This window comes from Anser brachyrhynchus (assembly GCF_964034855.1).
Source record: "Anser brachyrhynchus genome assembly, chromosome: 5".
Lineage (NCBI taxonomy): Eukaryota > Metazoa > Chordata > Aves > Anseriformes > Anatidae > Anser > Anser brachyrhynchus.
This window is the reverse complement of record NC_137699.1, coordinates 53,434,366-53,462,050: the sequence shown is the minus strand read 5'-3', so window position 1 is coordinate 53,462,050 and position 27,685 is coordinate 53,434,366. Positions and strand designations below refer to the sequence as shown.

The following is a 27,685-nucleotide window of genomic DNA, read 5'->3' as shown; positions in this document are numbered from 1 at the left end:
CGCGAAAACTCCGGCTGTAGCATTAGGAATGAGGTTTTTGCCCCCAGCCCGGTGGTTCATCAGCTTTGGGGGCAGGTTTGAAGGCTGTTTGAGCACTACTGGACTCGGTACGGCCACGAGCGCATAAATACAGCTCCTTTTTTAAGACGCCCGGTTTGTCCGTGCCTGCTCTGCTCCCTCCCCCTGCCTGCCAGCCCTGCGGGGGGATGTGGCTGCCCTCTGCTGGAAACCGGTGGAGATGCTCGTGTGAGCGTGCTCCGACCAGCTGGGCGGTAGACCCATGGAAAATACATTTATTTTTTTGCCCTTCTTCTTCTATTTTAGTGTTATATCGTGTATTTCATACCTGTATAGCACATATATAATCTATATACTATGTAGATAACATACACGGGCCTACATATGTATAAACCAAAAGGACAAGTACCTGATCTTTCTGCTGAGTGCCTGGTTACACGTATTTACCTCTTCTTCATGCGGTAATGTATAAATGTGCCTGCTCTGGTTCAGTTTGCCAACATTGTCAGCTTGTTGCATTTACTGGATGGCATTGAGAAAGAGCTGCAGGTACAGCTCTGTCCGAGCAACATTCCCCCCTCACCTGCACCTTAACCATACCAATGGCCGTACCCAGTGTCAGGGAAGGGTACGCACAGATTTTTGAAACTTGCTGCCTACTTTCAGCAGGTTCATCACAAAGCATAAATAAAATTTGACTGTCCATAATTAATTAAGTAATTGATCAAAGATTTTTTAACAAAAATGTTTTAATAAAATGTTTAACAAAAATGTTTTAATAAATTTTAACGAGTGGAGAATATTACATTGATTTCTGTCTGAACTCACATTTAAAGAGTTTGTTATAGCCAGATGCTAGCAGACCACCAAGGATAGCAAAATTTTGTGCTGCTATAATTAAGCATTGTTGTTTTGCATAGAACTGAGATTTTCTTCTGACCTACTCAGAAGGATCCCCTCTGGGAATGTTGTTTACCAAGGCAATTTTCAATGTGCCTATAGCACAAAGCCAGATCCTTGACGAGCCTCTGCCATCATCTGTGTCTGCAGGATCAGGCCCTGCTCTGCATCCTCCCTGATGCTCTGACTGATGCTGCTGCCCCGGCTCCTCGGACGGGGTTACCCCTGCAGCTCCTCTGTCCTCCCCTGCTGCCGGCTCTGCTGGGCCGTGCATGATGATGGGGAGCAACAGTCTCAGCGGCTACCTGCCTTAAAATGGGACTGGTAACGTGTGGCGTGGCGCGAGGTAAGAGCTGGGGGCACACCAGCTTGCACCAGCACAGCTCACCTGTCCACCACCTTGAGCAGAAAGGTCACTGTTACGCCTCAGCTCAAAATGTCTGGCCTCGATCTGACTGCCCCACGAAAATGTCTGCCTTCACTAATTGGTCTCCAGCGTGGGAAGGAGGATGTGTAGTTAATCATTTAAGAAGCTCATTAGGCTTGCCCATTTGCTGAGTTCTGATGCGCCTGAAAGTGTCTTACAGCATCTCCTGCAAATGGGTTGGTGTCTCTCAGTAGCACTGGAGGAAGTAATAAAACTAATCAAATTCATTATCCCTCCTTTACATTGGTATTCCTCCATTAGTTTTAACAACCTCACTCAATGTACGCAGGTGTAAGTTCCAGCCACCTGCTTTGTTATTTCTGGAAGTTGACTTCAATCCAAAAAGGTCAGAAAAGCATTTGTTGGTATAATTAAACATTATTTTTTTACTCTTTCAAAATTATTTAAGAGATATAACTCATTTTTAGGCACTTTACTGAAGAGAGAACCTGAATCAGATAGAGTTGCTTTAACAGTAACAAAGCAGAATATTTTAAAATTAATTCTATAAAGCACTGAATTCACCGAGAGTTAGTGGCATGGCTCTAGCTTAGTTTTTTGTCTGGTTATAAAAAATTGGCATGGGCACATTGACACAGTCTCCCACAAGGACAAATTTGCTAAAAGGGGCAGGGAGGAGCTGCAGTGCTGTGACCATTCGTTCCCCCTTTCACAGTGGTAGGGATGCTGCAAGCCGTAAGGTGAGAGCAGGAGAAGCCGCTCCACGGCATCCACCAGCACAGCAGCCGGAGCCAGGAAAACCCCTTGGAGCGGGCTGATGGAGCTAGCGTTTTCACCACAGGGGTGAAAAGGCTGGTGCTGAGCAAGAAACACGTCAGCTCATTCAAGTCTTCTGCTAGTCTTTCATGCGGATGGTCCTCAGAATAGCAGCACTGTGATGTGTGGGTGGGAGGTGTTCTGCAAAGAGACGCTGGAACGGGATGAAAATGTGAAAATGGAGCAGTCGCCTGTTCTGGGTTAAAAAAAAAAAAAAAAGTGAACAACAGGTAGGGACGCACGGCAAGAGCAAAACGTGAGAGGAGACAGATGTCTGCTCCATTAGCTCATTAAGGGTGGAGATGTCGGCCTGCTGGGAAATTATTGTCCACTTTATGTCTTGATATTGGAAAGAAATTAACTAAAAGCACCCAGGCAGTTTTAGCACTCAAGCTATTTAATTATGCCTTTTAAAGTTGTCTTTGAAGCCATGGAGTGAAGGATGAATGAAACACTCTCTGAAGGTCCTTATTAGTCATTCCCTTCTCTGATGGCAATAATAATTACATTGTCCTACATCGGAATGAGTGTTCCTAGCGAATCCCTGTACTCCTTAATAACACTTGCAGCAGGGCAGGCTGCGATAATGATGTGGGTAATTAGAGCACTGGCTGCAGGGCACTGGAATCACCAAGGTCAGCCGTGAACGTCCCTCCTGGGGACAGCATCGCAGGCTCGTCTCCAGAGGCTTAGGCCAGATGTGAAAACTGTGGGATTTGGGGAAAGTCCAGATCAAACGGTTTGACTGCTGCTCATCTGTGTGTGGACTCCAAACGAATTTCCATCCTTGCTGCTGGCCACAAGCAGAATGCTAGATGAAACCTCTGTTAGATTTTAACCGCTAGGAAAGACCATTATCATCCTGTAGTCTATCATCCTGTGCAACGTGCTGCATGACCCACAACACAATCCACCAACATCGACTATCCCGACTCTATAAAACCCTGAAATCCATCCACTAATGGCAAACGGCAAAAAATAAACACCCATAAAAAGACGGCGGTGTCTCAGCAGCGCTTTTCTGCCACTGATGTTACAGCTGGCATTTGGCAAAGCAAAGCTGCATCCCGCAGAGCACCTGCACGTGGCGGCGGCAGCGTGGCAGATTGCACTGGGACTTCCCCTGGCAGCACCTGACACAGGCATGAATAATAAAGGCACTCATTAATCATTTACAGAACTGCTGTTCCTGTGGATTCATCAGTCTTCGAGCCTCACGCTGAAGTCTTCCTTCTTGAGTCACACCGAGCGCTTGCTTTTCGTCCGTGGCAAGGTCGTGCTGCACTGGGGATGGGGATGGGAGAGGAAGGGGGTTTGCAGCCCTCCCCTCCTCCACCACAGCATCCCTGCCTTAGCTCACAAGTCACGGCAGCATCCTAGGCACAGACCGAGCCTGAAGGGACCCGCACTCTTCAAATAAAAATGGAAAAATGAAAGGAAGTAAAAATAAGCACGCTTAAAAGCATACCGCTCCTCTCTACCCCCACCCCTCTTCACCCCCAAGCGAAGAGGCTCCGCAGCTCCCCCAGATCCCTCCCTCACCCGCAGCCCCCACTGCCCTGCACAGCTTTGGGACCAGACCGGTGCCCCCCAGGAGCCCTGCCCTCGCTCCCTGCCTGCTCTCCCTGCCTGTGCCTGCCTCGCAGCCCTGCCTGCACCGGCCCGGCACGGCCACAGGAGGGGCCCGCTGCAGCAGGCAGAGCGCTTTCCCCACGCGCTCCCCGCAGAAGGGCACAGCCTTCCCTGCCCGCCTCCCCGCCCACCCGTGGCAGAGAGCCCCCGAGTGCTGGGGTTTGCCCGGGGGTGGTGTGTCCCCTGGGGAGGCGCCCCCGAGGGCCGGGAACGGTGGCAGACACCCGGGAAGACCCTAATAATTTAATCATGGGTAAGCGATTGGGATAAGTGCCGGCAAGTCGCCGCTATTATTCAAGGCAAGGGAACTGTGCGTGATCAGATCAGCGGTGGGTGTCATACATAGCATGAGGCTGTTAGCGAGTTCAATGCCTCAGACGCCCAAACATGCAGCAAAGTCAATCGCAGCGGCTCGATCTGGCTGTGTTCGTGATAACGCATGTGGGACGGGGCAAGGGAAAAGGTGCTGCGACTTCATGCTCCTGGAGCACTTCTCCAGCTAAGGCTCTTACCCCTACTATCTAAAAATAGTCTTGGTTAATGTAAATAAAGATACTTTTTTTTTTTTTTGTAGGCATTTCTATTTTAGCTGAAAGACACTTGCTTCCCATCTCCATGTTTCCATCGGTAGCTCAAGCACAGGTGTAGTGTGTCTGCTCTGTGTCTCACCGCGTGGTTATGTGCACGTGTCCTTCGGTGGCCTACACAAAGGTTGGGAACCACTGCTTCGAGGCAAATATTGGGCTGGATCCGAAGTCAATAGGACTCCCGCTGGGATTTTTATCAGGCATATCATTAATTCCCTAATGAAGTTAACCATTTATCTGTATTAGATGGACTCTTCAGTGAATTGATTTAATCTAGAAGATTTCTGCTCCATGACAAATTTTCAGAGCCCCACGCACTCCTGCCTCTGTGAGGAGCCCAGCCTGCCCTCTGCCAAGTGTGCTCCGCTTCCCAAGGAGCTAATCAGCCAGCCCATCTCCTCTCAATCAATAAGCATTTATTCTAATTGAAGCCAACATCGACTGGATACCGACCAGGAATGCGAAACGTGCTATAAATAATGTGCGTGAGCTGGAGCCTGAGAGCAGGCGGTGGCGCGACTGTCAGTGGGAGCGCTAACGGGGGACACGCCACCCAGCACTCAGTCGCTCTCCGAATGCCCTATTTACAGCTCTCACCAGGGAGCTCCCTGTCTCGCTTTGATGATGAATTAATTTCCTCTGACGGATCAACCTCACAGTACCCCGTTGCAACACCTTGCAGAATGCATTGCCTAACGAGAATTGCTCATTAACATATAAATCATGATGTATTTCTTTTTGGCACCACAGGCAAAACAGTGGGCCTAGCACTCCCCCCTCATCTCGCTTTTTTTCCTGGAGGGAGAACTTTCATTGACTGCTAAATGGAAGGTGGAAAGAGTGAAATCACTTAATTGTGTGACTCCTGTGATGTGCTTAGACTTTAAGTAAGCATACGAGCTCCCCAGTGCGTTTCCTTGTCTCTGTATCTTATTGCAGAGTAAGGTATGAGGCTTCTCTTTTATAACCCGTTACAACAGTAGATGTTCAGGTGTTAATTTACAACAATGTCAGGGTTCGCTGAATAACCCACCTGCAATGGGGATAAAATCTAAATTAATGATTAAAGCACAAGACCAAGAATCAGGTAGCCACCACGAGCACTGCTCTGTGCCAATGTTAATAAGCCCTTTTTATACTCTGCCTGCAAAGCACCAGCAAAAATATCCTCAGGCATTTAGTGTGTTATATTTAGCTCTGCTACAAGCTGGATAGGTATTGGTAGGTGGCTGACACATTCTTTAGACCTCAGTTTTTCTATCTGGACAGACCAGGTAGGATTAGCTGAACTTGCAAATTTTCAGTTCTTAGCATTTCACTCCCTCTGGCAATGAAAGAAAGTGCCCCAAATTCCCCTTGTTTCTCCTTGGCTGGATTATACAACTATTCATTTCTGATTCTGGATTTCCATGTTGGTGTGTCACAGGCTGATACCAATGTGGCAGCTGTATCTGGCTGAATCTGGATTGAAAATGAGAATAGGAAGCACCACATGTCTGCTGGATGGGATGAGGCTTATCCTGAGGGATGCACGTCATAGTTCCACCTCAGGCCTCAATACATGGCCTGGCAATTAACCATGCCCACAGTGTCCTGGGCAGCAGGTGGAAGGAGCTGTTGGGCACCGAGAGCCATCCCCTTCCTCCTCCGGAGCTGCACCTCCATGGAGGTGGCCTGCAGGAGCCAGCAAACCCCGGGTGAGCACAGCTTCAGTACCTGAAGAAGTACTGAGTGCTATCAGTTAGCTCACTTTGATGAACTGCATGCAAACCTGTAAACTGAACCGACTCAACCCATCCTGCATGCTCCTCCAGCTTCCACACCAGTGGCACACCACGTGTATGTACTCTTCTGTCCTCCCCTGCACTCGCAGGCAAGCCACTCCTGCAGCCTCTCCTGGTCTCTGGCATGCCTGGCCGATGAATCAAACTTCCATATGGTGCATTTGGCACGAGGAGACTGTCTGGGGAGCACAGCAGATGGTCTCTGAGGAAGAAGATGTGGTTGCTTCCCACAGCACCTCACCCAGACAGTGCTGGAGAAGGCCTGCCAGTGTCCTCTTTCTATTTCTGGGTACACACTTTCCACTGGAGTCTCCATGGCCTGATGCAAGCTGCACGGAGGGGCCTCAGATGTCTGAAATACACACCTTGACAAACACCTGGGGAAGAGGCGAGAAGCTATTGAGATCCTGGCTGGCCCAGGACAGGTCTAAGACAGCAGTCCCTGCCACGCCACCCCCCTTTGCTCTGTAACTTCCTAGTCCCATGCTAAAATGAGAATCAAATTCATAATTTTTGCCAGTTTTACAACAAATAATCATTACAAGTCTGTCTTTTCGCTGCCTTGCCTTCTGCCAACGCTAGGCCGCAGCCTGCTTCACCACCTCTCGGTCAGAGGCGAGGCGAGGTGAGGCCCCAGCCAGCTCAACCTTCTCGCTCCAACCTTCCGCTCGCCACCCATTCGCTGTGCTGCTGCGGATTTAAAGCAGGCTTACTATTTTTTTCTTGTTGTGTGTTTACATTAGCGAGATGTGTATCAGTTTAATTAAACTGGCTTCAGCTCAGTTGAGCGCTCCTTTCGCTGTGCAGATGTAGCCCCAGAGCGCGGAGCCCGTCGGCTCCATCCAGCTCTGCGTGGGGGGCTCCGGCCGGGCACGAGGCGAGGTGAGCCCGCGGCCTGCCAGAAGGAGGGATGGGAAATTCCAGCCCATATTCCTGGAAGCTGTCCTAAAATTTGTCCTTTGTTAACACGAAGGAAACGGTGAAGTAGTTTTCAGGGCTGCTGAAGGGAAATTTGGTGCCATTACTGCGAGGCGGGCTATAAAATGTGGAGAGGTTGTTTGCTGAGAGCCAGCGTGCTGGCACACGAGGCAAGTTCTTCCCAAACCCCAATGCCTTTTTGTGCTATGTGCATTGCCAACACCCATTTCTCTCACTTGCACAGAGCTCTGTTTCCTGTTTTACAGCTTTTTTGAGGCGCTGCTCGCTTACCAGTGATCTGGTAAGTGATTTCCTTGGAGATCTCCAAAAGCCACCTGGACGTGGTCCTGGGAACCCTGCTCTGGGTGTCCCTGCTTGAGCAGAGCTCGGACCAGGTGGCCCCCAGAGGTCCCTGCCAACCCCAGCCATTCCGTGGCTCTGACACCAGCTAGGCCTTAACTGGTACATCAGTACTGGTCTACAGCAGTCCTGGCACCATCCAGTGATATAGTTGTCTTTTTGTTTTTCTTTTGTTTTCTAGAAAATACTGAAAGGACTTGGAGTTCTGCCTATTTTAACTTCTGAATAATTTCTTCACAATGTTTAGCTGTTGGCTTGAGTCAGTGCTGCAGATTCTCTTCTACTGACTCAGATGAGGGAAAAATTCATCTCCGGTATAAGGCTGGATGATCAAAATGATTTATATCCATCATGCATTTATCCCTTTAAAATTTACTGCGTGTGACACCAACCAAATTGTAAATGTCTTGCAAGGAAATTAAATCCATTGTGAGTGACTTTGAGCATGCCCGTTCCCGGGGAGCTGTAGCCGTCCACCTTGACTGGACACTGACATTTGCAGGGCACGTGGGAATGGGTCTGTGCCACCCATCGTTCAGGGACTGACCCAGAAAACATCCCTCTGCTGACCACCAGCCTGCCTAATCTTAAAGGGCTGCAAGCATTCACTCTAAACACAAGCCACCTAACTCAGTTATAGATAGGAAACCAAAATGCCAGCCTTCACTCAGGAAAGATATGAGAGTTATAGTCTGGGTCATAAAAATACTGCTTTGGTGCTCTCACTGTAAGTGCTCAGCAGACAGCAGAGCTGTGCAAGGGCACCGCTGAACATGCAGAGGGAGCACACGCTGCTGCCCCATCCTGCGTGCTCTGCACAGCGGGGGAAGGAAGGGAAGAGTTATCCCTGCCTCTGCTTTCACTGTGGGTGAGCAGATTGCTGTTATCAGTAACCAGGCCCTGAGTGATCACACAGAAGACACACATAACCCCTTACAGCTGGGGTCATGAAAAATATTTAGCGCTTCCATCACCCTGGCCTCCCTCACCGTGCTTTAAACTACAGATCAGTGTGTCTGCAGAATCCCTTTGTGCAGTCTCGTATCTAACTATTTGGGGTTTGTGAGGCTGAGATTTTAACAGTAGTCACCTGCAGAGCACAAGCTGTGGCTACACAAGTTAGGCATACCTAGCTGGGTGCTTCATCTGGGGTGCTTTCCCAGTCCCTCCTGCCTGCCTGGTTGCTGGCACCGAAGCTTATCTGCCCGTGTGGTGAGGCGCTTCGGGAAACCAAGCTGGCACAGCAGGCTCTGCTGCCCCACCACAGAGCGGGACAAACAGACACCGCAGTCTGTGCATCATGATGAGGCAGTATGCTAAAATTTGAGGTATTTCTTGAAATCCCTTGTAGAAGAGAGCTTGCACATGCATTTGTGTTCAGGTTCCATTGAATACAATTTATAAGCAGTTATAAATGCAGAAATGTCAGTCAAGGACCCAGCTGCTGGCTGGAAAGCCAGAGCCCAGCTTTTTAGTGAATGTGAGTCAGCCCAAGTCTGCAGGTGACTGACGGAAAAGCATTTTCTGTGCAGCTCCCTGGTCCTCAGCCACGCTCTCACTGCTGCCCTGGGCTCCTGACCATGTTCACGCTGCCACTGGATCCACATCAGGGATCTCATCTGACTTAAAACATCTTTCAGGTTAGCTTTTGGCTGCCCGTAGTTATCTCTGCCTGTGAAGCAGCGCAGCTCTTGGTGCTGGTGCAAGGGAAGCGGTGGGGAAACTTTTCCAGGAACATGGATTTGCATTTGCTTAAATCGAGCACAACGGGACAAGCAGCCCCTAGAGCAGTGCGGGGCTCAGCTCTGGCCCCCTTCCTTCCTCTCCCCATCACTGCCCCCTTGCCCCTACTTCCTCGGCAGCCTCCCCCTCCTCGGGCATGTCTCCAACCATGCTTTTCTTGCTAATCCCATGTACGTATTTTCATTTCTTTGCTCGGCAAGTTTTCTGCAATTTTAGTGGGTGAAACTGGCTATCAGTCACTCGTGGTGCAGGTGCAGAGATCACAAACCCCTCCTGGCAGCGGCGAGAGGCTGCTTTGGCTTGGCAAAGCCAGGGTCAGGCGCTCCTGATGGTTCTCACTCTCTGACTGAATTATTTTATTTCTGTCCTGCGCTTTGCTGATAAAAATGGAGGTGTTTACTACAGGAACTGCACTTTAAATGTAAGCACATACATTTTTCCCAGCCTGTGAACCAGTCCGTTTTATAGCCCAAGAGGAACTCAGTTATATGGCTGGAATATAAACTATTGTGATAGTGGGGTCGAAATGCAAGTCTACCGGTAACGTCTGACTTCAGGGGAGCTGCTGGGGGGGGAGAGGCTCTCAGCAGCCCCAGTGCCCTGAATGTGGCACCTCGGGAGCAAGCCCTGAGCCAGCAGCGAGCGGGAACATGCCGGCTGCCAGGCAGCCCCTTCCCATCCCTAGGGAGAGGACCGGCCTGTCTTCAAAAGCAAACAAATGCCAAGAACGGAAAACAGAGAATTATTAAAATATGTATATTCCTGCCATTCTCTGCGTGTGATTAATCCTCTTTTCCTCTACCAGGGAATATATTAGTGAGAATGGGCTCATAATACAGAGGCATCTGGCTGAGACTAGAAAGAGCAGTGTGCTTATGCATTATTAATGCTTCAGAAAAAAACAGACATCCGTAAGCCTGACTGTATATATTGGATCAGTATGGAATGTCCTTTATAGGGTAATTAGCATTGATATCTGGCCCGTTTTGCTTATCTTTTTGCAGTAGAATAATCTCCAGGATAAGACATGTTTGTTTTGTCAAACGGTGAAAGAGATGGTGACTTGAAATAGGTTTTAATGAGCAGTTTGTGCCCAGCACTACTTTATTCTTAAAAGAGAGAACACGATCTGGGAAGCAGTGCGGAGTGAGCGTAATGGGGGAAATGCAAATCTCAACCCTAGCAAACCTGTAATCATAAAATAGTTCTTCAGGGCCCCTTGGTTATTCAGGAGTGGTGCTACAGCAGTGCTACAGTCTCACCATTTAAACAGGAAACATTTGAGGGGAACACAAAATTATAGTGGGGCTTCCTAAGGCATAGCTTTGGCAGAGAGAGGCTGCATTTCTTTCACTGGTTTATTTCTTGACAAATATGATGTGACATGAGAAGGCTAAAGGCCCAAAGCAGGCATAGCAGGGCAGGGGGCTGTAGGGGCTGCTCAGGTATGAGACATAACAATCAGGCTTATTTTCCATCTTTGTCTCCCATCAATTTCTTCTTTGGGAGGTGGTTAAATCAGCAAGAAACTGAAGAAGGCCTTAATCTTGGGAGGACAGAGCCACATCTGTGCCTGCACTGCTCCTTCCCAAAGGACAAAGTGGCTCCATGAGTATCTGGCTTGTAAATCAAGAGGGGAGGAGACAGGCTGGCTCCTGCCACGAAGCCCTCTGCCCGGCAGAGGAACAGAGTCACGATTTCAGCAGCAACCAGAGCGCACACGCCGTATCTCTCGGCCTGCATGGCTGGGTATTGACACAAGACCCCTAGAGTAGGATTCATTTCACATATCTATCCCTGAGCAGCTTCTCTAATCAATAAGCACTCTGAGGATGCAATGCGTCCATGCAGGAGCAGATATCCAACAGAGGTCAAACAGATTGCCCCTGCTGATTGCAAAGCGAGCCGAGGTGGCTGCCTCTGCGGTGGCCACCCACCAGGACGGGACCCTGGCTGATAGCACCTCAATCTCCCAGCACATTTGCATGGTGTCAGGGTCACGCTGAGACATGGTGTGTCCTAGGCTGTGTCTGGAGGGCGACGGCTCCTGTTCAATGGGATTTCTTAAATGGGTGGCAGCAGGGTGCCTCCTCCCAGCTCGTGCAGCTGCCTGGACAGCTTACGGGCGGCCTTCTGGAGGTGGTGGTGACCAGCGCCCGGGCACCCCTCTGCCGTGTGTGGGCACCAGCCTCAGCAGGTCGAGGCGGAGTGGAGCTGCTGAGCGTGTCCCAGGGGTGCGCGCATCTCGGGTGCCTCCGGCTGGTCCCGGAGCAGGCTGGGGCTGTGCACAGACACGGACGCACTCCCACATGGGGCAGCTCTGCTGTGCGCAGGGGTGGAGCTAAAAACCAGCCAAATCTTTCAGGAAAGCCATGAAACAACAGTCTAATGTGCTCAGAAAGCTGCCACTTCTCAGCCCCCGGGCATGGTGCAGCTCGGCAGCGGCTCCTGGGCAGAGCCCCGGGGCAGGGCAGAGGCCCTGGGGAGGCACAGGAGCACCCAGCGGGGCGAGAGTCACACTCGATGCGTGAGACTTGACAGGTCTGTCACCCGGCAGCGCCAGGCTCCGTCCCCCTGCGAATACAGATCACAAAAGGGCGGATGCTGCCAGATTACTTGGCTTTGCAGCAGCTATGAAACCAAACTAGAATTAAAAAAATAAAAAAAAAAATGGCAGTGCTGGGGGAAGGAATCCCAGCTCTTTGTTTTGCCCACGGGACTGCGGTTCTCTCCCAAACGCGTGAGACCATCTGGCTTTCTCCATGATTTTTCCAGTTCCAGAGGAAAGGGGAAGCTCCCGAAGGCCTGTTTTCACAGTGCCTTCACAACAAGTTAGCACCTCTCTGGCCGGGAGGATCTGCACATTGAGAGCACACCTCTGGAGCTGCGATTCCCCTCTCACCTGGCGGGGCTGCCCCTGCCTCCCGTGCTCCCTGTCTGAGCTCTGATTTTCTCAGATCGGGGAAGGAAAGCAGCTTGCCTTGGCAGACGTCTTGCTATGAAAATGATGAATTCAAGAGCACGTGGAGCTTGTGGTTGAAAAGAAACCGTCTGATCAGCAGAACTTTTCTCCCTCAGCTTGTAAGGACAGATTCAGTCTCAAGGCCAAGCTGCCATGTGGTTATAAAATAGAAGCAGGCCCTGTAAGAACCAATCTAACTCTCTTCAATTGTCTTTGCATCTTTAATCATGTTCACCACTTAAAAAGCGGCAGAGCTGGCTGCTGATAATTAGGCTGAGCCTGCAGCAGCATGGCCAGTGGCCAGATCACATGGCTCCTTTCATCTGCATATTTATGCATTTAAAGGAGAGGAAAACTTTCATAACATTTTAATAACTAGGTTCTTCTGAATCCATAAATCCAGTCCTCCAGGCTTAGCCTACACTCTCTTTCTGATCTTAAATAAGTGGAAGAGGGTGGAGTGTTTTGTTTGTTCTCCCTATTCTTTTCCTGTGCATGAACATGCAAAAGCCGATCCTCTCGAGTCCAGGGTCCTCCGTAGGATGGGGAGGTCAGGCGAGGTAAAGCTGCACTTCTAAGGGTGCAGGTGGAACTTTGATTTGGTTCCTGGCATGGGAACAATGCCCCGCTCCTAAGGTAGCTCATCTACAGGCTGGCAGGACTAACACCGTTTTGCTACACTGCCTTGAAACGAAAAATCCTTTATAATCCTTCTTAGAACAGAGCAGTGCGCGTTGGCCAGTGCGCTTCTTAGCAAGTCGCCCTCAGATGCAGCGCTAGGACGGGGCTGCTGCAGGCCACGAGGTGTCAAAATGCCTCTGTGGGAGCTGGAGGGGAGGCCAGCTGCCTCCCCACGGTGCCTCCAGCCCCCAAGCCGAATTCATGCCGACTCCGTCTCCCCTGCCCATGGGTGGCAGCTCCCCTGACAGCCGTGGTGACATCCTGCAGGCTCCGTCGCGGTGAGGCTTTGCAGACCGTCCTCCCTGTCCCTCGCACGTCGCCTGGCAAGGTCCTGTGGGCTCTGCCGTTAGCGCTGAGTGACAGCCTCTGTCGGTGGGACAACAAAGAAGGTGAGGCTGGGAGACTGGTCCTTACGCTCTGGTGTTATCTGAGCAAGATGGGGGCAGCACTGTTGGAGTTACACATCACTGATTTCTTTCAGAGCTGAAGAACCCACTTAAAATAAAACAAAAACTATTCGATGACATGTAGTTCTTAAACACTGCTCTTTTTTTTTTCCTTCTTGTTTTTTTTTTTGAAAAGCACTGGCAGGTCAGTCGTTCTGTGCTGGAAGCAGCTTCTCTGTAAAGTTGCCTGGGTGGAGCAAAGAACCCTTTGCTGTTTACAAGGGTCTCAGAGGAGGCTTTTTAATCGTTGTTGCCATACAGCAAGTGAACAAACACGCCAACTGCGGTTAGCCGTGCTTTATTTCCAGAGCACATCTTCAACTGGTCTTTAGCAGTGCCAGGAAAACTTTGGGGTTTGCTGCTCTAGAGTAGGAGGGAATTCAGTCTGGTGCAACTGCTTTGTTTCGGAGGTAGTGCTAATGATCACAGGCACGTAAAAATAGTTTTGCTAGACAAGTGAAATACCCAACCCGTGAAAATTCAAACCATGGCATTAGATTCACTGGAAGGGATGGTGAATTGATTCTCATGTATTTAAAGAATCAGAAGAAACAAAAAGGGGCAAGATTAATTAAGAGTGGGAGCTCGTTGCTCCCTCTCCAAAGGGGCGAGGAACCGCACCGAGCGGAACAGAGCAGCCCGTTATCTGAAGTGTTTCTTGGCATTTTCCATCTGAGCTCTTCGAAAATTTCCTTTGCGCCCAAGTATCCCCAAGACACTCATAAAACGCCTCTCTGGCTACCCAATGTGATGACTAACTCGTGTCCCCAGGTTTCATTATCAAGCTTTTAATCTAAGCCTGAGCCCTCTGATCTGTCGTCTGAAGCACTGAGGGAATTTGCAGCAGGGTTTTTCCCCAGCAGAGAAAAACAATTTGCTTGCCAAAGACTTTATGTGGGAAACATAACTTACAGATACAAGAGTGTGGAAATTTGGTTGCTTATTTTGTAGCTTTGAGAGTGGCTGACGGTTCACTTCATTTTGAGGATGGATCTTACATTTCCAGTGCTGTGAGCAGGGCAACGGATTTCATCCAACAAGTCCAAGAGAAAATTCCATTGATTTTGATGAGGCTCAAGGACAAATGCTTGTAAACGTAACGTAACATGGGGATTTGTCCTTTTCTTAAGCCTAGTCTGGGAAGGTGTGATGTACGGTGTCAATAACGCAGTGTAGCTAAGCACCGTGCTTTTAATGTGTAGGTTTAACCCCGGTTGCATATAGCGGGTTATTGCTGCATTGTTTAACGCTTCCTAATCTAGAAGCCATCAGCGGTCAATGGGAAGGCAGGCTACAAATCAGAAGCAGGCTGATCTCGTGGGTGCACCTTTCAGATGTGTGTTCTGCCACAATATTTCCACCCCAAGAGCAGATGAAATAAGGGCTCCGCGGCCACACTGCCACTCACGGCTCGGCTGCGAGGTTTGGAGGCCGGGGGGACATGCATGAATGTGGGGGGGGGGGGGGTTCTGCTAGGGGAAAGAAGTAGGTGAGCCCACACTTTTGCTCTGGGTTGGCCAGCCAGCCGTGCAGAGGGGCAAACAGCCCCGGAGCATGAGCCTGAAGCCCTCATGCAGAGCCGGGAGCCGGGTTCCAAGCAGTGGCGCTTGGCACTCATCCCCTGCAGCTATCGCCCACCCTGGCGCACCCGGCTCGATTGCTGCAGTACCTGCTGCGTTCCGCCTTCAGCTGAGAACGATTAGTGACGGCAAGGCCAGCACCCTCAGCTGTTGGAGGGCTGGTTAGAACTTCGCTGAAGCTTGCGCAGCGTGCCACGTGCAGCAGGTATTGCTTTGGTTGTTACCCGCAGCCTGGCTGAGGCACCAGGAGTTGCTTTTCTTCGTCTCCGTCCCCCTCGCTCCATCATGAAGTCAGCAGCCATGTAAACGGGTGTGCAAACACACTTCGTATGAGTCATGCGGCAGCTGTTGCTATTTATTAAACTGCGGTTTATATCTTTGGAGTACATGGTGGTATTACCCTTTATGGATGTGGCTTTATCTCTGTTATTACAGTGTGGAATTAATTAGGAGTATTAAAGTATGTGTTCTTTAAAAAAAATATATTCCTAACTTTCATCTACGGAGGCAACATTTTCATACCCATTTTCTCCTAATAGCAGTATCTTTTGAGAAGATGTGATAGACACATTTAGGTAAATATTATTCCTCCACCACACATGGTTTCCATTGCAGTGGATCCCCTGCTGTTTCCTTCCAAGCACTTTCCTCTGTTACGTATCCCACACTGGTGGCTGAAATACTGATCAGCGATAGCAGAGACAAATTGACTCCAGCAACTGGAAGTTTTAAGGGCAACAAATGTTTGTATCGGAGTTTTGCGCGTACCGTAGTTACCGAAGGAGTTTTCAGGCGTTCACTTAGGTTTTCACTGGAACGGGAGGCCTGGAGCTGCTCGAGGCAGTTATAATTTAATAAAAGGCTAGAATGAATGAAGACTGGCTGGGTGAGATGAGGCATAGAGATAGCTCACTACAAAACAGCCGCATGTGCACAAGAGCCGTACAGAAGATGCTTCTTCCTGCAGGCTCACCTTGGGGCTGTCGGCAGCCTCGGTGCCCCACTCAGAGCTGGCACAAAAGATGTTCACAATCTGCCCGGAGCTCCAGGGCCACAGACTGCCTACAGAGGGCTAAAGGAGGACGGATTTTACACGCACTGAGAGTGGCACAGCCACTGGAAAGGTTTCTGAGCAGGTGGTAACAGCAAGAAGCTGGGGAAAGTCAGGTTGGGAGACACTTCTTCGCTGACTGGGCTTCCTCCAATGTGCGTCAGGCTGTAGCCGTGGACGCAGCGGGTGCTAACACAGCTTCCCCCCCCCGTGCCTCACCCAGCTCTCGCCAGGCCCCGTTCAGCCACAGCAGGGTGGCTGCCCAGGCCTAGCTGGCTGCCCGCCAGCAGCTGGGGCTGCAGGGAGCTGCACAGCAGGTACCGGGAGAAATGGCACACACACCTCTAACAGCAGATTTGCAGCGTCTTCTAAGCCCGGTTCCCTTGTTATTAACAGTTTATTATTAAGCACCCTGTGCTCAAAACGTTCACGACAGGACGGTATTGTGCCTGCCCCCAGGCTCTGAGAACTGCGGGTCTGATGCTGGAACCCACCTTTACACAAAGCGCCCCGCCATGCCCTGCACCATCTGCTGGCGGGCCGGACCTGACTCTGATTTGCAGGGAATCGTAGAATCAAACCTCCGTGGAAAAAGCTGCTACATGAAAGGAGAGCTGCATGACTAGAGTTCATGGCATTCCCAGAACCTGCGCTTTTGCCAGGAGAGATTTTGAAGCCAGGAGGACCTTCCTAACACAGCCTGGAATCACTACAACTTCTGAGCGTTCCCGTCCTGTTTCTTCCTCGCTGAAAAGACTCCGGGCTGGCACTTGCCCTCGCTTTGGGGAACGTACATCTGATTCGTATCTCCTGAGGTTGAGAGATATGGAATAAACTCTCATTACCTCTTGCTAACACAAAGCAACCCCAAAGCAGATGCCTGAAGCCCTGCTTGGCGAGCTCAATGTGAAACAATAGAGAACCCCTGGCAGGACCTTTCCACAGGACCCACTGTAATAGAGAGAACTGTCTGTGGCTGTCCATTTTCAAAGCCTTGCCTTCACAAAGCCTGCAGCAATGTGGCAACCACAGCAATAAGAGCCTTCTTGTTGTGCTAATAGGAACTCTCATTAATTGATATCGCTATCAGAGCCCCTGAGCCTCAGTGTTAAGCAGCAGGGGTTACGCTTCCATGAGAAAGCCCCCACGCAATGGCATTGCTTCGCGTTAATAGAGTACTAATGAGCTTAAAGGTGAGCACCTGCATTAGGAATCCCAGGAACAGCTCATGAAAAACACAGCATGATACCAGGCAGGAGCTCAGACACCAATCGGTGTCCTGAGAGCAGCCTTTTCCAGGGGGCTAGGAGGAAAATTCAGCTCCGCATCCCACAGATATTGCAGTGCAGCTCTCCTGCCTGTGGCTATGAACCTGCCCATGCAGCAGGATGAGCTCAGCAGAGAGTTGGGCTTTTCCCAAATCCACTAGAAAATAAAAGGTCACGGCTTGCCGACGCTCCTGACAGCAGCAAGTTATGTAGCCATCTCTCACAGCCTGAAATTGTACTAATCCCTACCTATGCTTCAGAGGCTGCACCCCAATTTGTAACGAAGGGCAGACGCAGGAGGCTCCTGAGACCGGACCTTCTTTTCCAGACCTGCAAGCGCAGCCAGTGTCCTCCAAGACCTGAGCATCCAAGGGGCTTGGGCACGTTCACGCACTGCTGAGCACGCTCACGTGTTGTCCTCAGGAGTGGGCAACGATGCTGGGCGGGCTGAAGGTGGGGAACACTTGCATTTTCATTGCCTATGTTTCAATGCAACCCAAAGCAAAAAAAGAACTGTTCACAGCTTGCTTAGAATAAACATGGTAATTCCTTGCCATACAGAGTAACACTTTATACATAAATAATTTGAATGTCTCGCTCTTTCACGGAAAGTAACAGAGAAAAACCTTCAAGGTTGATACATGGGAGCTGGCATCACAAATCACAAGTCCTGCATCCAAGCCTCCTGGCGTTGGATTCCAGAGTTGACCTCCCCACTGCCTCCCTCCTCTGCCCCCAAAGGAACTGAATCAAGACCCTCCCTGGAAAACCACCCCCAGCATCAACCTCTGGTTACAGATCCCAACCCTGCAACCTCAGCCCCGTGGCTGAAGCCTGGCCCCTTACATGTGCAGTGGTGTGAAATCCTCGTTGGCAGCTGTGGAAGGAGCCGCTGCATTCCCCAGGGTACGTTGTTCGTAGGTTTTCTGGAGCCTGCTGAACTCACTCGGCTTACTCCAGCCGGGTCGCTTGCAGTTATTTTTATTTCTCAGCTGCCAAGCTGGTTACTGAAGCAGTAAGGCTAGGTATTGCAGAGTCTGGCGACATTTGACTAAAACTGAGAGCGTTTATGCGGAACAGCAGTGTGGGAACAGCTAAACAAGCTAGCGGGGCTGTGGGGAAGGAGCATTCTGCAATGAGGAATTGGAGCTTTGATCAAGGAGACAGCAGCATTTGACTCAATCGGAGCTGGCAGGGAGATCACATCCCAAAGCAAAATATGTCATTCTTTTCAGTAGATTAAATTCTCCCCAATGGTTTGTTCCTCCCAGGATCATTTTATGCGATCTCATTGTCTTTACAGTCTTTTCCCTGAGGAAGCTGATCGTTTAATATAGACTACAGCATTAGCATCCGGTATTAAATCAGTCGGGCTACTCTGAAATGAGGCGAGTGTGCGTCCTGGAAGGGAAATAAAAACACAAGTTTAACAAAGGAGGTAGATTCACCTTGACCCACGCTATTTACTCCAAAAGACACAGGAACATAAACCCTTCTCCACAGTCATTCTGCCCTGCCATAGGTGTATTTTGCACTCCCAGCTGCTCACTGAGCTCAACAAGTGTGCACGAGAAATGCAACATCAAGCCCAAGAAGCTTTGATGTCCTGTGTTCCTTTATGGAGTTGCACTAAGGACTAGCATGTTCCCCCAGCCCTCACAAATCCCAGCAGAAAAGTTAGGCGCTCGGCATTTCGGAGGCCTGCCACATACTTTTGTCATCGTTGGGTACAGAGGTTTGCTGTAAGAACACGAGGGAGGAAAAAATCCCCAAGCTGCAGGCACAGCCCTGGACGGCAGGGACCAGCACCCAAGCCAGGCACTGCAGATGGGGTCTCCCACCCTGTGCCGTTCGTGTCGCGCCGTCAGCAGGACCTGAAGCTCCTTCTGTGTCCCCAAGCACAGCTGCAAACGTCCACCCCACTGGGCAGCCAGACACGTTGGGCAGCACTCACACAGCCCACCGGGAGCCTGGAGCTGGCCCCAGGAGATTTACCTCATACCAGTGCAGCGCTCTGGTGTCAGCCGCTAGCCCCGTGCCAATCGCACAAGATGCCATCCAAGAGCGGCGTTTTTTGGTATTGTTGCTTTAAAAAAATGCCATGTGAGCCAACAAGACATCATTCTTCTGCACCACCACTGGAAACACTCATTGAGTGTCGTACTTTATGAGTAACAATTTAGCCCGCGATTGAAGTGTCAGCTAAATGAGGCAATTTATAATAATTCTAAAAACATGGTCGCTATAAAAGGCTATAATCAGAGCTAATTACAGGGACATTTTGGAAATCCATTGGTTTGGGGATTTAGTTTTGATAAAGGGGATAACAACTTGTAAGCCATGATTCTTTTAATTATAACAATAGCAACCACCCACTTTTGCACAGCTTCTTTCATCTCAAAAAGCCCGGCAGCTCTTTGCAAACTACGCGTACCGCAGGAGCTGTTCAGCCTAACACCAAAACGAAGCCATCTCTGCGTGCAGTAAGTAACTGTCTAACAGCACATAGCTGTCCTGTGCAAAAACTGCAGAGGGAAGAGTCCGCAGAAGGAGAATGTAATCCCTGTTTTTTCATATGCCCCCGCAGACACACAGCACAGCGAAGGTGTTATCCCTACAGGTGACCAAGGGCACTGGGGCACCACGTGGCAAGGTAACTTCAAGCCCCTGTCCCCAGACCTGCGTCCGAGCTCACCTGTCCACGTCCTCTGCTGGGTGACAATGAAGCTTTGACACTGCGACTGGGAGTTACAAATTGCAGCGGCTTCCTCGGGGCTGTGAACGGACAGCAGGCAGCCCAGGTGGCTGTAGGAGGGCCAGCACTTGTAGTCTTCTGCTTCCACCGTCCGGAAGCCCTTTAGGGAGATGTACTCTGGGAACAGAAAGACGGCACGTAGGGAAACTCCAGGCGCACTTTCAGAGACTAGTTACAAAGTGAACTTAGCATCCTGCACTTTGGTGGAACTCTTAAAGGAGAAGTGATGGTGACAGATTGAACCGACCTGCTTAGATGGACCTGGCAGAGCTGCAAAATTGAAAGGAACCCAGTTCTGTGATCACTCTGCCATCGAGCACAGGACAGCAGCTACCCCAGAAATACTACAGAGGAGCCCCTACAGAGAGCCAAGGCAGGGTGAAGGGATGGGGTCGGCAGCAAGGGCTGGGCAGAGGGGAGGCTGCTGTGCAGACCAGCCTTCCTAGCAGATCCCCGGTGAAGCCACCATCACAGTGACCTCTCCTGTGCCTCGGCCCCTACAACAGAAGCAGCTCATCACCGTGCTGCCAACTGCAGGGGGAGATTTGGGAACCCCTGGGGGTGAAAGGGAGGCTAGATGCTGTTCCAGCAGGATACAAAAGACTCGACAAGCCTGAGCAGGCGATGTTATGGCTGCTGTTGATTAGGAGTCCCTCCCCACACCTCTAGGACAGTGGTCACTTTGGCACATGGCTACTGGGGCACTTGCTAAGCTAATGAATAGTCACCACTGGAAAATTCTGGTGTTTCCTCTTAAAGCTGCTGGTCCTTAAGTGTAAGTGACTGGATATCTTTGTTTATAACTGCAAATTCCAGTTCTTCCATGCATTAAGAGACTTCCATCCTCAAGCCACCATCACTTCTCCATCACTTCCAGTGAACACTCGGGAAGATGTAAGCTGCAGTAACCGCTGGACCTTTGAAGGCTCCCAGTGGGAAGAATGATTAGCATCTCTACCAGCAAACGGGCCTTTTTCAGAGGAATGCACCTGATAAAAGTTCATTTACCCATGCACAAACCAACTAGTAGGACAGGTCTTTAAAAATAAAATAAACTCAGGGGGCACCAAGCTCCCCTGCCACACTGATCCCAGTGCTGTGACCTCCCCGCTCTGTGCTCCCATAACAAAGGGTGCTCATCGGGCAGAAGCCACCGAGTGAAACGGGAAGATTGCTGTCAGCCTGGGAAACTGACCCTGAAGAAAGACATGAGAGACTCAGCTTACTGCTCTGTTCTAGCTGCCGAAGCTATCCCAAATATATTCGCTTACAGCACAGGCTGATGCACATTATGAAGGGTATTTAGAAGTAGTGCAAACATATGTTCATATGTATGCCAGATTGTCTGCACTGCGTTTGCTTTGCAAAACAATGCAATCATGCATAGCTCCCATGAAGAAATGACAAAAGACTGCTTAAACAAGGGGGAAAAAAAGATACTTTGGGTCCTTAATTCTACTCCCAGTGACTATAAGAGTGCCTGAATGTATGAGAGATCAGAATTGGACCAGTTACCAAGTTCCTTTTTCCCTCAGTAATTACATTAGGGAAAGTATTCAAATTCACGTACCTTTTAAAAGAAGAGGTCTTTTCTGTAGATAGAGCCCGGACTTGTACAGATGTAAAACCTTCTCAAAAGCTGTCACGGTTTCATTTATTCCATATCGTAAGTCACCTGCATTTAAAGAAAAAGATGACAGGGACAAGTAACTCCATGAAATGCCACTGAGAGTCTTCTCATAGAGAAGTCTTAGTTTATGAATGTTAGCTGGTACCTGTTGCGTTGAGAATATCACTCAAAAAGGGCTGCAAAGCTGGTGGTGCAGAGTGTGGCAGAAGATAGGTGAAAAAATACCTGCAAAATCCCACAGACTGATTAGAAAACAGCAGCTTAACTTCCCTCGTGATTAAGTTGTCTGTGTTTTCCTGTGACTTGATTACCCATAGGCAACCAGTAAGTCTGCTCTGGTTATTAAGTAATGTTTGAACACTTCATTGGCATCTCTCAGACCATTCTCGTGAGTTGCTCTGAAGGCCTGGTCTTTACGGCACAGCGTGCAGCCAAGCACTGCACGAAGCCATTTGCCCAGGCTCAAGCAAAGCCAGGATCCGATGAGCCAGAGGCTGTTAGGATGTACTGTGGCACTCAACTGCTGCCCATTCCCTGCGTTACTGCCACGCCACTGCTGCCCACAGTTTTGTAGAGAGACTTGGAGCTCAGGGTAAACGCCTGAGCCTTTTCCCAACAGCAGCGGGTCAAAGCTGGCGTGCTGTGGCAGATAACCTGCACTGCCACCACTTCCAGCGCATGTAGCCCCCGAATTTCAGATGCCAGGGTTTTCTGGTTTGGCAAACGGTAAATTCCCAGGTGCAACCTCTGGGGCAAGTTCCTAGGGGGCGCTGGGGAAAAGGAGCAGCAGCAGCAAGATGCCTGCATCCTCCCCAAACAACACAACTATTTTCCTGCCTTATAAGGAAAATAAACTTGCTTCAAAGCGATCCTTAACTACCCTTTGGCAGAGCTGAGGGGGAGGCATGCAGCGAAGAAGCGTGAGACAACAGAGGCTACGCGGCTACTGACGGAGCTCAAACCCGCCGCTTTTCCCCCGTCTAACTGCACATACCGATATGCATTGAAAAGGTTCTTCTTCTCATTTATTCCGTCGCACTTCCCAGCTGAAGAGCACTTGAGAGGGAAGCTTTTTGCAGGGAAGTCGAGTGTGCAGTCATTGTCCTCCTTGCACGACAGCTCCTCGGTGCTGGCATCATCCATGTCTGTCACTTTTAGGTTTCCATCCACCATAACAAACTGCCTCGGCTGGAAGTCCAAGAGGACTATTGAACCCAGGGGGGAATGTGCCAAGTAAAACAGCAGTTTCACAAGGCCCAGGCAAATCTGAGAAAGAGAAGATGAATATGCATGGGAAAAACAGATGAAAAACAGCTATTAAATTGGAAGTAGAACAAAGGGAAGGGCATTCAATGAAATTAAAGGCAACAAGGCATATAGTACTTAAAAGGTAATTATATGTATGCTACAAAATTTATTATCAACATTGCCATGGGATTTGACTGTGGTAAGTAGTTTAGCAGCATTTTTTAAAAACGTGTATATGCAAAAAGAGACATTTGCAGTTAGAGGAACTAGAGGAGAAAGCTGTGAGGAAAACAATAGCAGCCTTCATGTTTCAGGAGCTGTATTGATTTGCGAGCTGAAATCAGAAGGTTTTTTTCCCACTCTGGCATAGAATTAATACGTTCCCCTCCCTTCCCCCATGCTGCTCCATACAGACTGAGGCTCCATGGTCATTAATACCAGATTCATGCGTTGCTGCATCGCTCAGCAGCATGAATTTGGGCACACAATCATGCTTCTGAAGAATCAGCCAAAGCATGCGATACATTTATTGCCAGCTTTTTGCCTTTATGTCAACTTTCTGGCAGCAGGGAAAGCTCAGACAATACCTGATCCAGCATAAAGCGTGGTGAACAATTGTTGGACAAACCAGAGCTAGAAAAGCGCGTTCGTACTGAACCAGCAGTTTGGTTAAGTAGCTGCAGCATTTTCGGTTCCGTATCGGAGCTCTAGCATCAGATTAACTGTATCATCAGCTAGGTGTGCCAGGCAGACCCACACCACCTCTCGCTGCCTCAGATAGCGATCTATGCAGGCACAAGGGTTTGTGTGCTTGGAACCATTCACAGAATCTCTGCTATCTGATGTGGCTCGTTAGAGGGGAAATCCCATCCTTTCAGACGCCCTAATTAGGAAACAGGACTAGACAGTGCCGGTCTACATTCGGTTTTACTGTCTTCATCACTCCAAAGATTATTAAAGTCTTAATGTCACCTCACCAAACCTCACCACCAGCTAATCCAGTACCAAGGGTTTCTAGCTCTACAGGAGACTGGCGCATTTGAGGAGACGTGGTGCTGAGAAAGCTAAGAAGAAGCCAGTACAAAATAGTTTGTAAGCAAAAGTTGGAGCTCCAGAGGTCTAGAGAAACGACTCTGGGAGCTCTGATGCTACTTGAACTTGGTTAGCGAAGCAAGCCTGAGAAACTCAGCTTCACATCCCACAGCTCAGCAAGCGTGAATACCACACTCCCCCTCTAGTTTGGATGGCAAGGCTCCTTCTCAACATTGTGGACCACAAGCAGGCAGAGATTTTATTTTGGGAGTCTTATTGCGTCTTTATTTTGCCCAGGGTACTCCTTATTGACATTAAGGTACCCATGCTTCCACTTGACGCTCTTTCCTCCCGGGAAGCTAACGAGTAGTAGCGAGCCCCCGACAGAGACCTGGAGGCGAACTGTAACGCAAGCCATAACCAAAGCAAGCGCCGTGTCACAACTCATTCGTGCTCCTGGGGAGCTTAAGAGTCCCCACGCGGCGCTTGGGAGACAAGGCACACCTCACCAGCGGGATGCCACCCTGCCGCCCACAGCGCGAGGGAAGCGCTTGAGCGGCCTTCGTCGCGCAGCGGTACCTGAGGGGCCACGCGCAGAAGCGTCACGCGCGGGGTGGGACGGGCTGCCCAGCTCGCTGCCCGCGACAGGCAGCGTGCTGAAAGCGACAGACACGTCGCACGACGCCTTCCCTGTGCTACAGAGGCTCTGCCGATGGGTCCGGCTGGGAGAGCCGCTCCGTGCAGTGGCACGGCGCGGGGGGAAAGCCAGAAACACGGCGTAACGCCCGGTGGTACACACGTCCCTGAGCTGAGGCTGCTTCCCCCCACGTAGCTCTTTTAGCGCTGCTTTGGAGAGAGGGAACGGCAAAGCCCCGGGTGAGATTCAAGCCAATCTGCCGGAGCAAACGGAGCGCCAGCGTGACAACCCCCTTCGCCAGGGCTTTTCACGTGCACCCAGCCTGAGGTCCGCGAAGCGGCTGCCACCCCCGGTGCTCCGTCCCCTTACCTTGAACCTCTCCTCCCAGGGGGTCTGCAGCAGCTGGATCATCTCCAGGGGGGCTCCCAGCTCCAGCACGGCCGTGACCCCGGCCCCGGGATCGCCGCCGCTGTCGTAGCACTGACCGCGCAGCTGGGGAGAGGGAGACGGAGGTGAGCAGCGGCGGGGGAGAGCAGCGGCGGGGGAGAGCAGCGGCGGGGGAGAGCAGCGGCGGGGGTCCCCCCGCCGTACCTGCACGATGCCGGGGTGCCTGAGGCGCTGCAGCAGCGCCACCTCCTTCTGCAGCTTGTAGGCGGCCAGGCGGCGGCAGCCGGCGGGCGCCCCGTAGCGCTGCTCGCACTGCCGCACCTCCCGCCCGCCGCCGTGCACCGACTTGAGGGCCACGGCGCCGCCGCCGCCCGCCAGCGCCGCCCGCTCCACCACCTTGGTGAAGCCCGAGCCCAGCACGCCGCCGCCCGTCGCCCCCCTCAGGTCCGCGCAGCCCAGCCCGCCGGCCCGCTCCGCTTCGCCGCCCGCCGCCAGGCGCCGCAGGTCCCGCTGCCGCTGCCGCAGCTCCTCCAGCAAGCCCGGCGGCAGCCGCGGGGAGCCCGCACGCCCCTCGCCGCCGTGCCCGGCCCTCAGGGCCGGCAGCGCCAGCAGGGCCAGCAGGGCCACCAGGGCCAGCAGCAGCGCCGCCGCGCTCAGCCGGGCGCCCCGCCGCGTCCCGCCCGCCGCCGCCATGAGGAGCGGGGCCGGGCGCCCGCCGGCCGCCGCCGCTGAGGCGAGCGCCGCTGAGGGGCGGGACGGGGCGGGAAGGGCCGGGGTGGAGGCGGCCGCAGGCACCTGCCGAGGGGCCCGGCCCTGGGGTGGGGTCGCCGCTGAGGGTGGGGAGAGGGGAAAGGGGGTGTTCGTGAGGTAAAAGGGGTCGGGGTGGAGCGGGGAGCGGCACCGGTCCCGCTGCGGTCCGAGGGGAGCCCCCGTGGGGCTCCTGGTAACGGCCAGCGCCTCAGGGAGGGCTCCCCCGGGGCTGCTGGTGGCAGCAGCCGCTCCTCAGGACCCTGTGGGGTGGAAGCGGCAAGTGTGATTGAAGGGAAAAAGAAGAACGGGAAAAAAAAGCCCTCCGCCACCAAACCCGGCCGACCCAGGCAGAAACACGGTGTTGGTGGTGGGTCGTGAGGGAAAGGATCAGAGCGGCGGCACACACCCAGCTCAGCGCTGCCATTTGTGACACGCGTGTAAAGAAGCAGCAGCGCCGCCGAGGTGCTGAGCGTGTGGGAAGGAAGCGGGACGGGGCGGGACGCCATGCTATGTAGTGCCTGTCCCTCACTGGAGCAACAAGCGAGGGAGGACACGGGAAGTGGCACCGCAACGTAGTGGAGACTGCACCCCGAATTCAACGGGAATTTTAGAGATTAGAGAGCCTGGGGAGGGCAGGCAGAGCCCTCCTCATACCCATCACTTGCTCAGGCTACAAAACCTGTGTAAAATAATCCCCCAAATCTCCAGCCTTATGTGCCTGTCCTGCATGGATGGGTTACAGCCTGATCCCAGAACAAGCCTTCCAGTAGCTGAATTTCCTTTGTTGCTCTTTAACCTTAATAGCTCTTTAATTAGTGTCCTTATTTTCAAATAAAGCGTACATCTGTGTCGTATTAATGAATATTCATTGTCACTGGAGAGCTCTTAAATGCATTTTTACCTGTGTTTCCAAGGGAATAGATGCCAGCTGAATGCGGTATTATTTAATTTCAGCATGTCCTCAGCACCGTAATAGTATCAGGACCTATTAGAGAAGGCTCACAGATACATAAAAGTAATAATGATTGATTATTTATTTGCTTTATAGTAGCACTTAAGGGCTCCTGCCAAGGCTCTGTTGTTCGAGGCTTCATGCAGACAGCGGCACAAAGGCAGCGTCCCGCAACAAGATGTGCCATGGAGCATCACTAGCAGGCCGTTCGCACATGATGACCACACTTTGCACAGGATAACTGTATTTTGCACATGATGACCATATTTTGAAGGATAAGAGATCTCGATACTCAGCTCTTCTGTGCCAGTCAGCCTCAGTGCCAGGGAAAGGTGCTGTGCCCTTTTCTGTCATTAATGCAGATGTCACTTTGGGGTTGTGGCAAGGGAAGGGGACAGAGTGCCAGCCCTTGTGGCCCTGGGGTGTCCTGCTGCCCAGCACTGGCCTACCCCCAGGAGCCCTGGGGACCTGTGCCTGGTGAAGCAGGAGGACCAAAGGATGCTTTGCTGTGAGGGTGCAATGCCATCAGAGGAACTCAGAGCAGAGCTCATGTGTGTCATCGGCCCTGAGAGGGAGCAAAAGTGTCCCGAATGCAGTGAGCAAGCTCCTGCCAGGGACGGTTCTAGAGCTGCTCACCGCAGTGGATGACAAATAGCTTTGACTTGTCAGAAAAACATTTCATATAGAGGTCTTATGTGAGAAGGGAGGGCATTATAGGAAGCTTTCTGAGCCTCTTAGTTTTGACCTCTTTATGTCATTTTATCTTCAGCTTTCTGAGCTCACAATAACTGCAGCTGAGGGGCTGTGAATCTATGGCACAAAGCAGCTCACAGGCAGTAAAATGGAGCCCAGGGCCCCCATCCGGCTTCAGTGTCACCTGGTGGCCTCCAGACATTACCACAAGACAGACAGCTAATGATTAATTACAAGCAATGTCATCAGGTGCCCTGCAGTGCAGCCCAAAGCAGCATGGGCAGCAAGACGGAGAAGCTTTAAAATGATCCTACTGAGATGCTGGCAGGATCGCAGCGGTCTCACAGTGACTGTGCTGTACACAGCGAGCACAGCGCTCCGAAACTGCTGTGGTAAAGGCGGCAACCAGGAGCTGGCTGTGGCTGGATAAATGAGCCTGAAGGGCAACAAAATATCCCGATTCATAC

The 27,685-nt window shown here is 51.2% G+C and overlaps 1 protein-coding gene across 1 annotated transcript; it reads right to left on the bottom strand.

Annotated features, from left to right (window-relative positions):
- Positions 1 to 15,745: 15,745 nt before the first annotated feature.
- Positions 15,746 to 26,446, bottom strand: LOC308196019 (extracellular tyrosine-protein kinase PKDCC-like). Its single transcript, XM_080594414.1, has 7 exons — positions 25,028 to 26,446; positions 24,806 to 24,928; positions 22,514 to 22,785; positions 21,665 to 21,744; positions 21,460 to 21,564; positions 19,830 to 20,006; positions 15,746 to 18,535 (listed from the first exon to the last, which is right to left on the bottom strand). The coding sequence occupies exons 1-7, from the start codon at positions 25,514 to 25,516 to the stop codon at positions 18,432 to 18,434; spliced, it is 1,350 nt and encodes a 449-aa protein (XP_080450540.1). The 5' UTR covers positions 25,517 to 26,446; the 3' UTR covers positions 15,746 to 18,431.
- Positions 26,447 to 27,685: the final 1,239 nt, after the last annotated feature.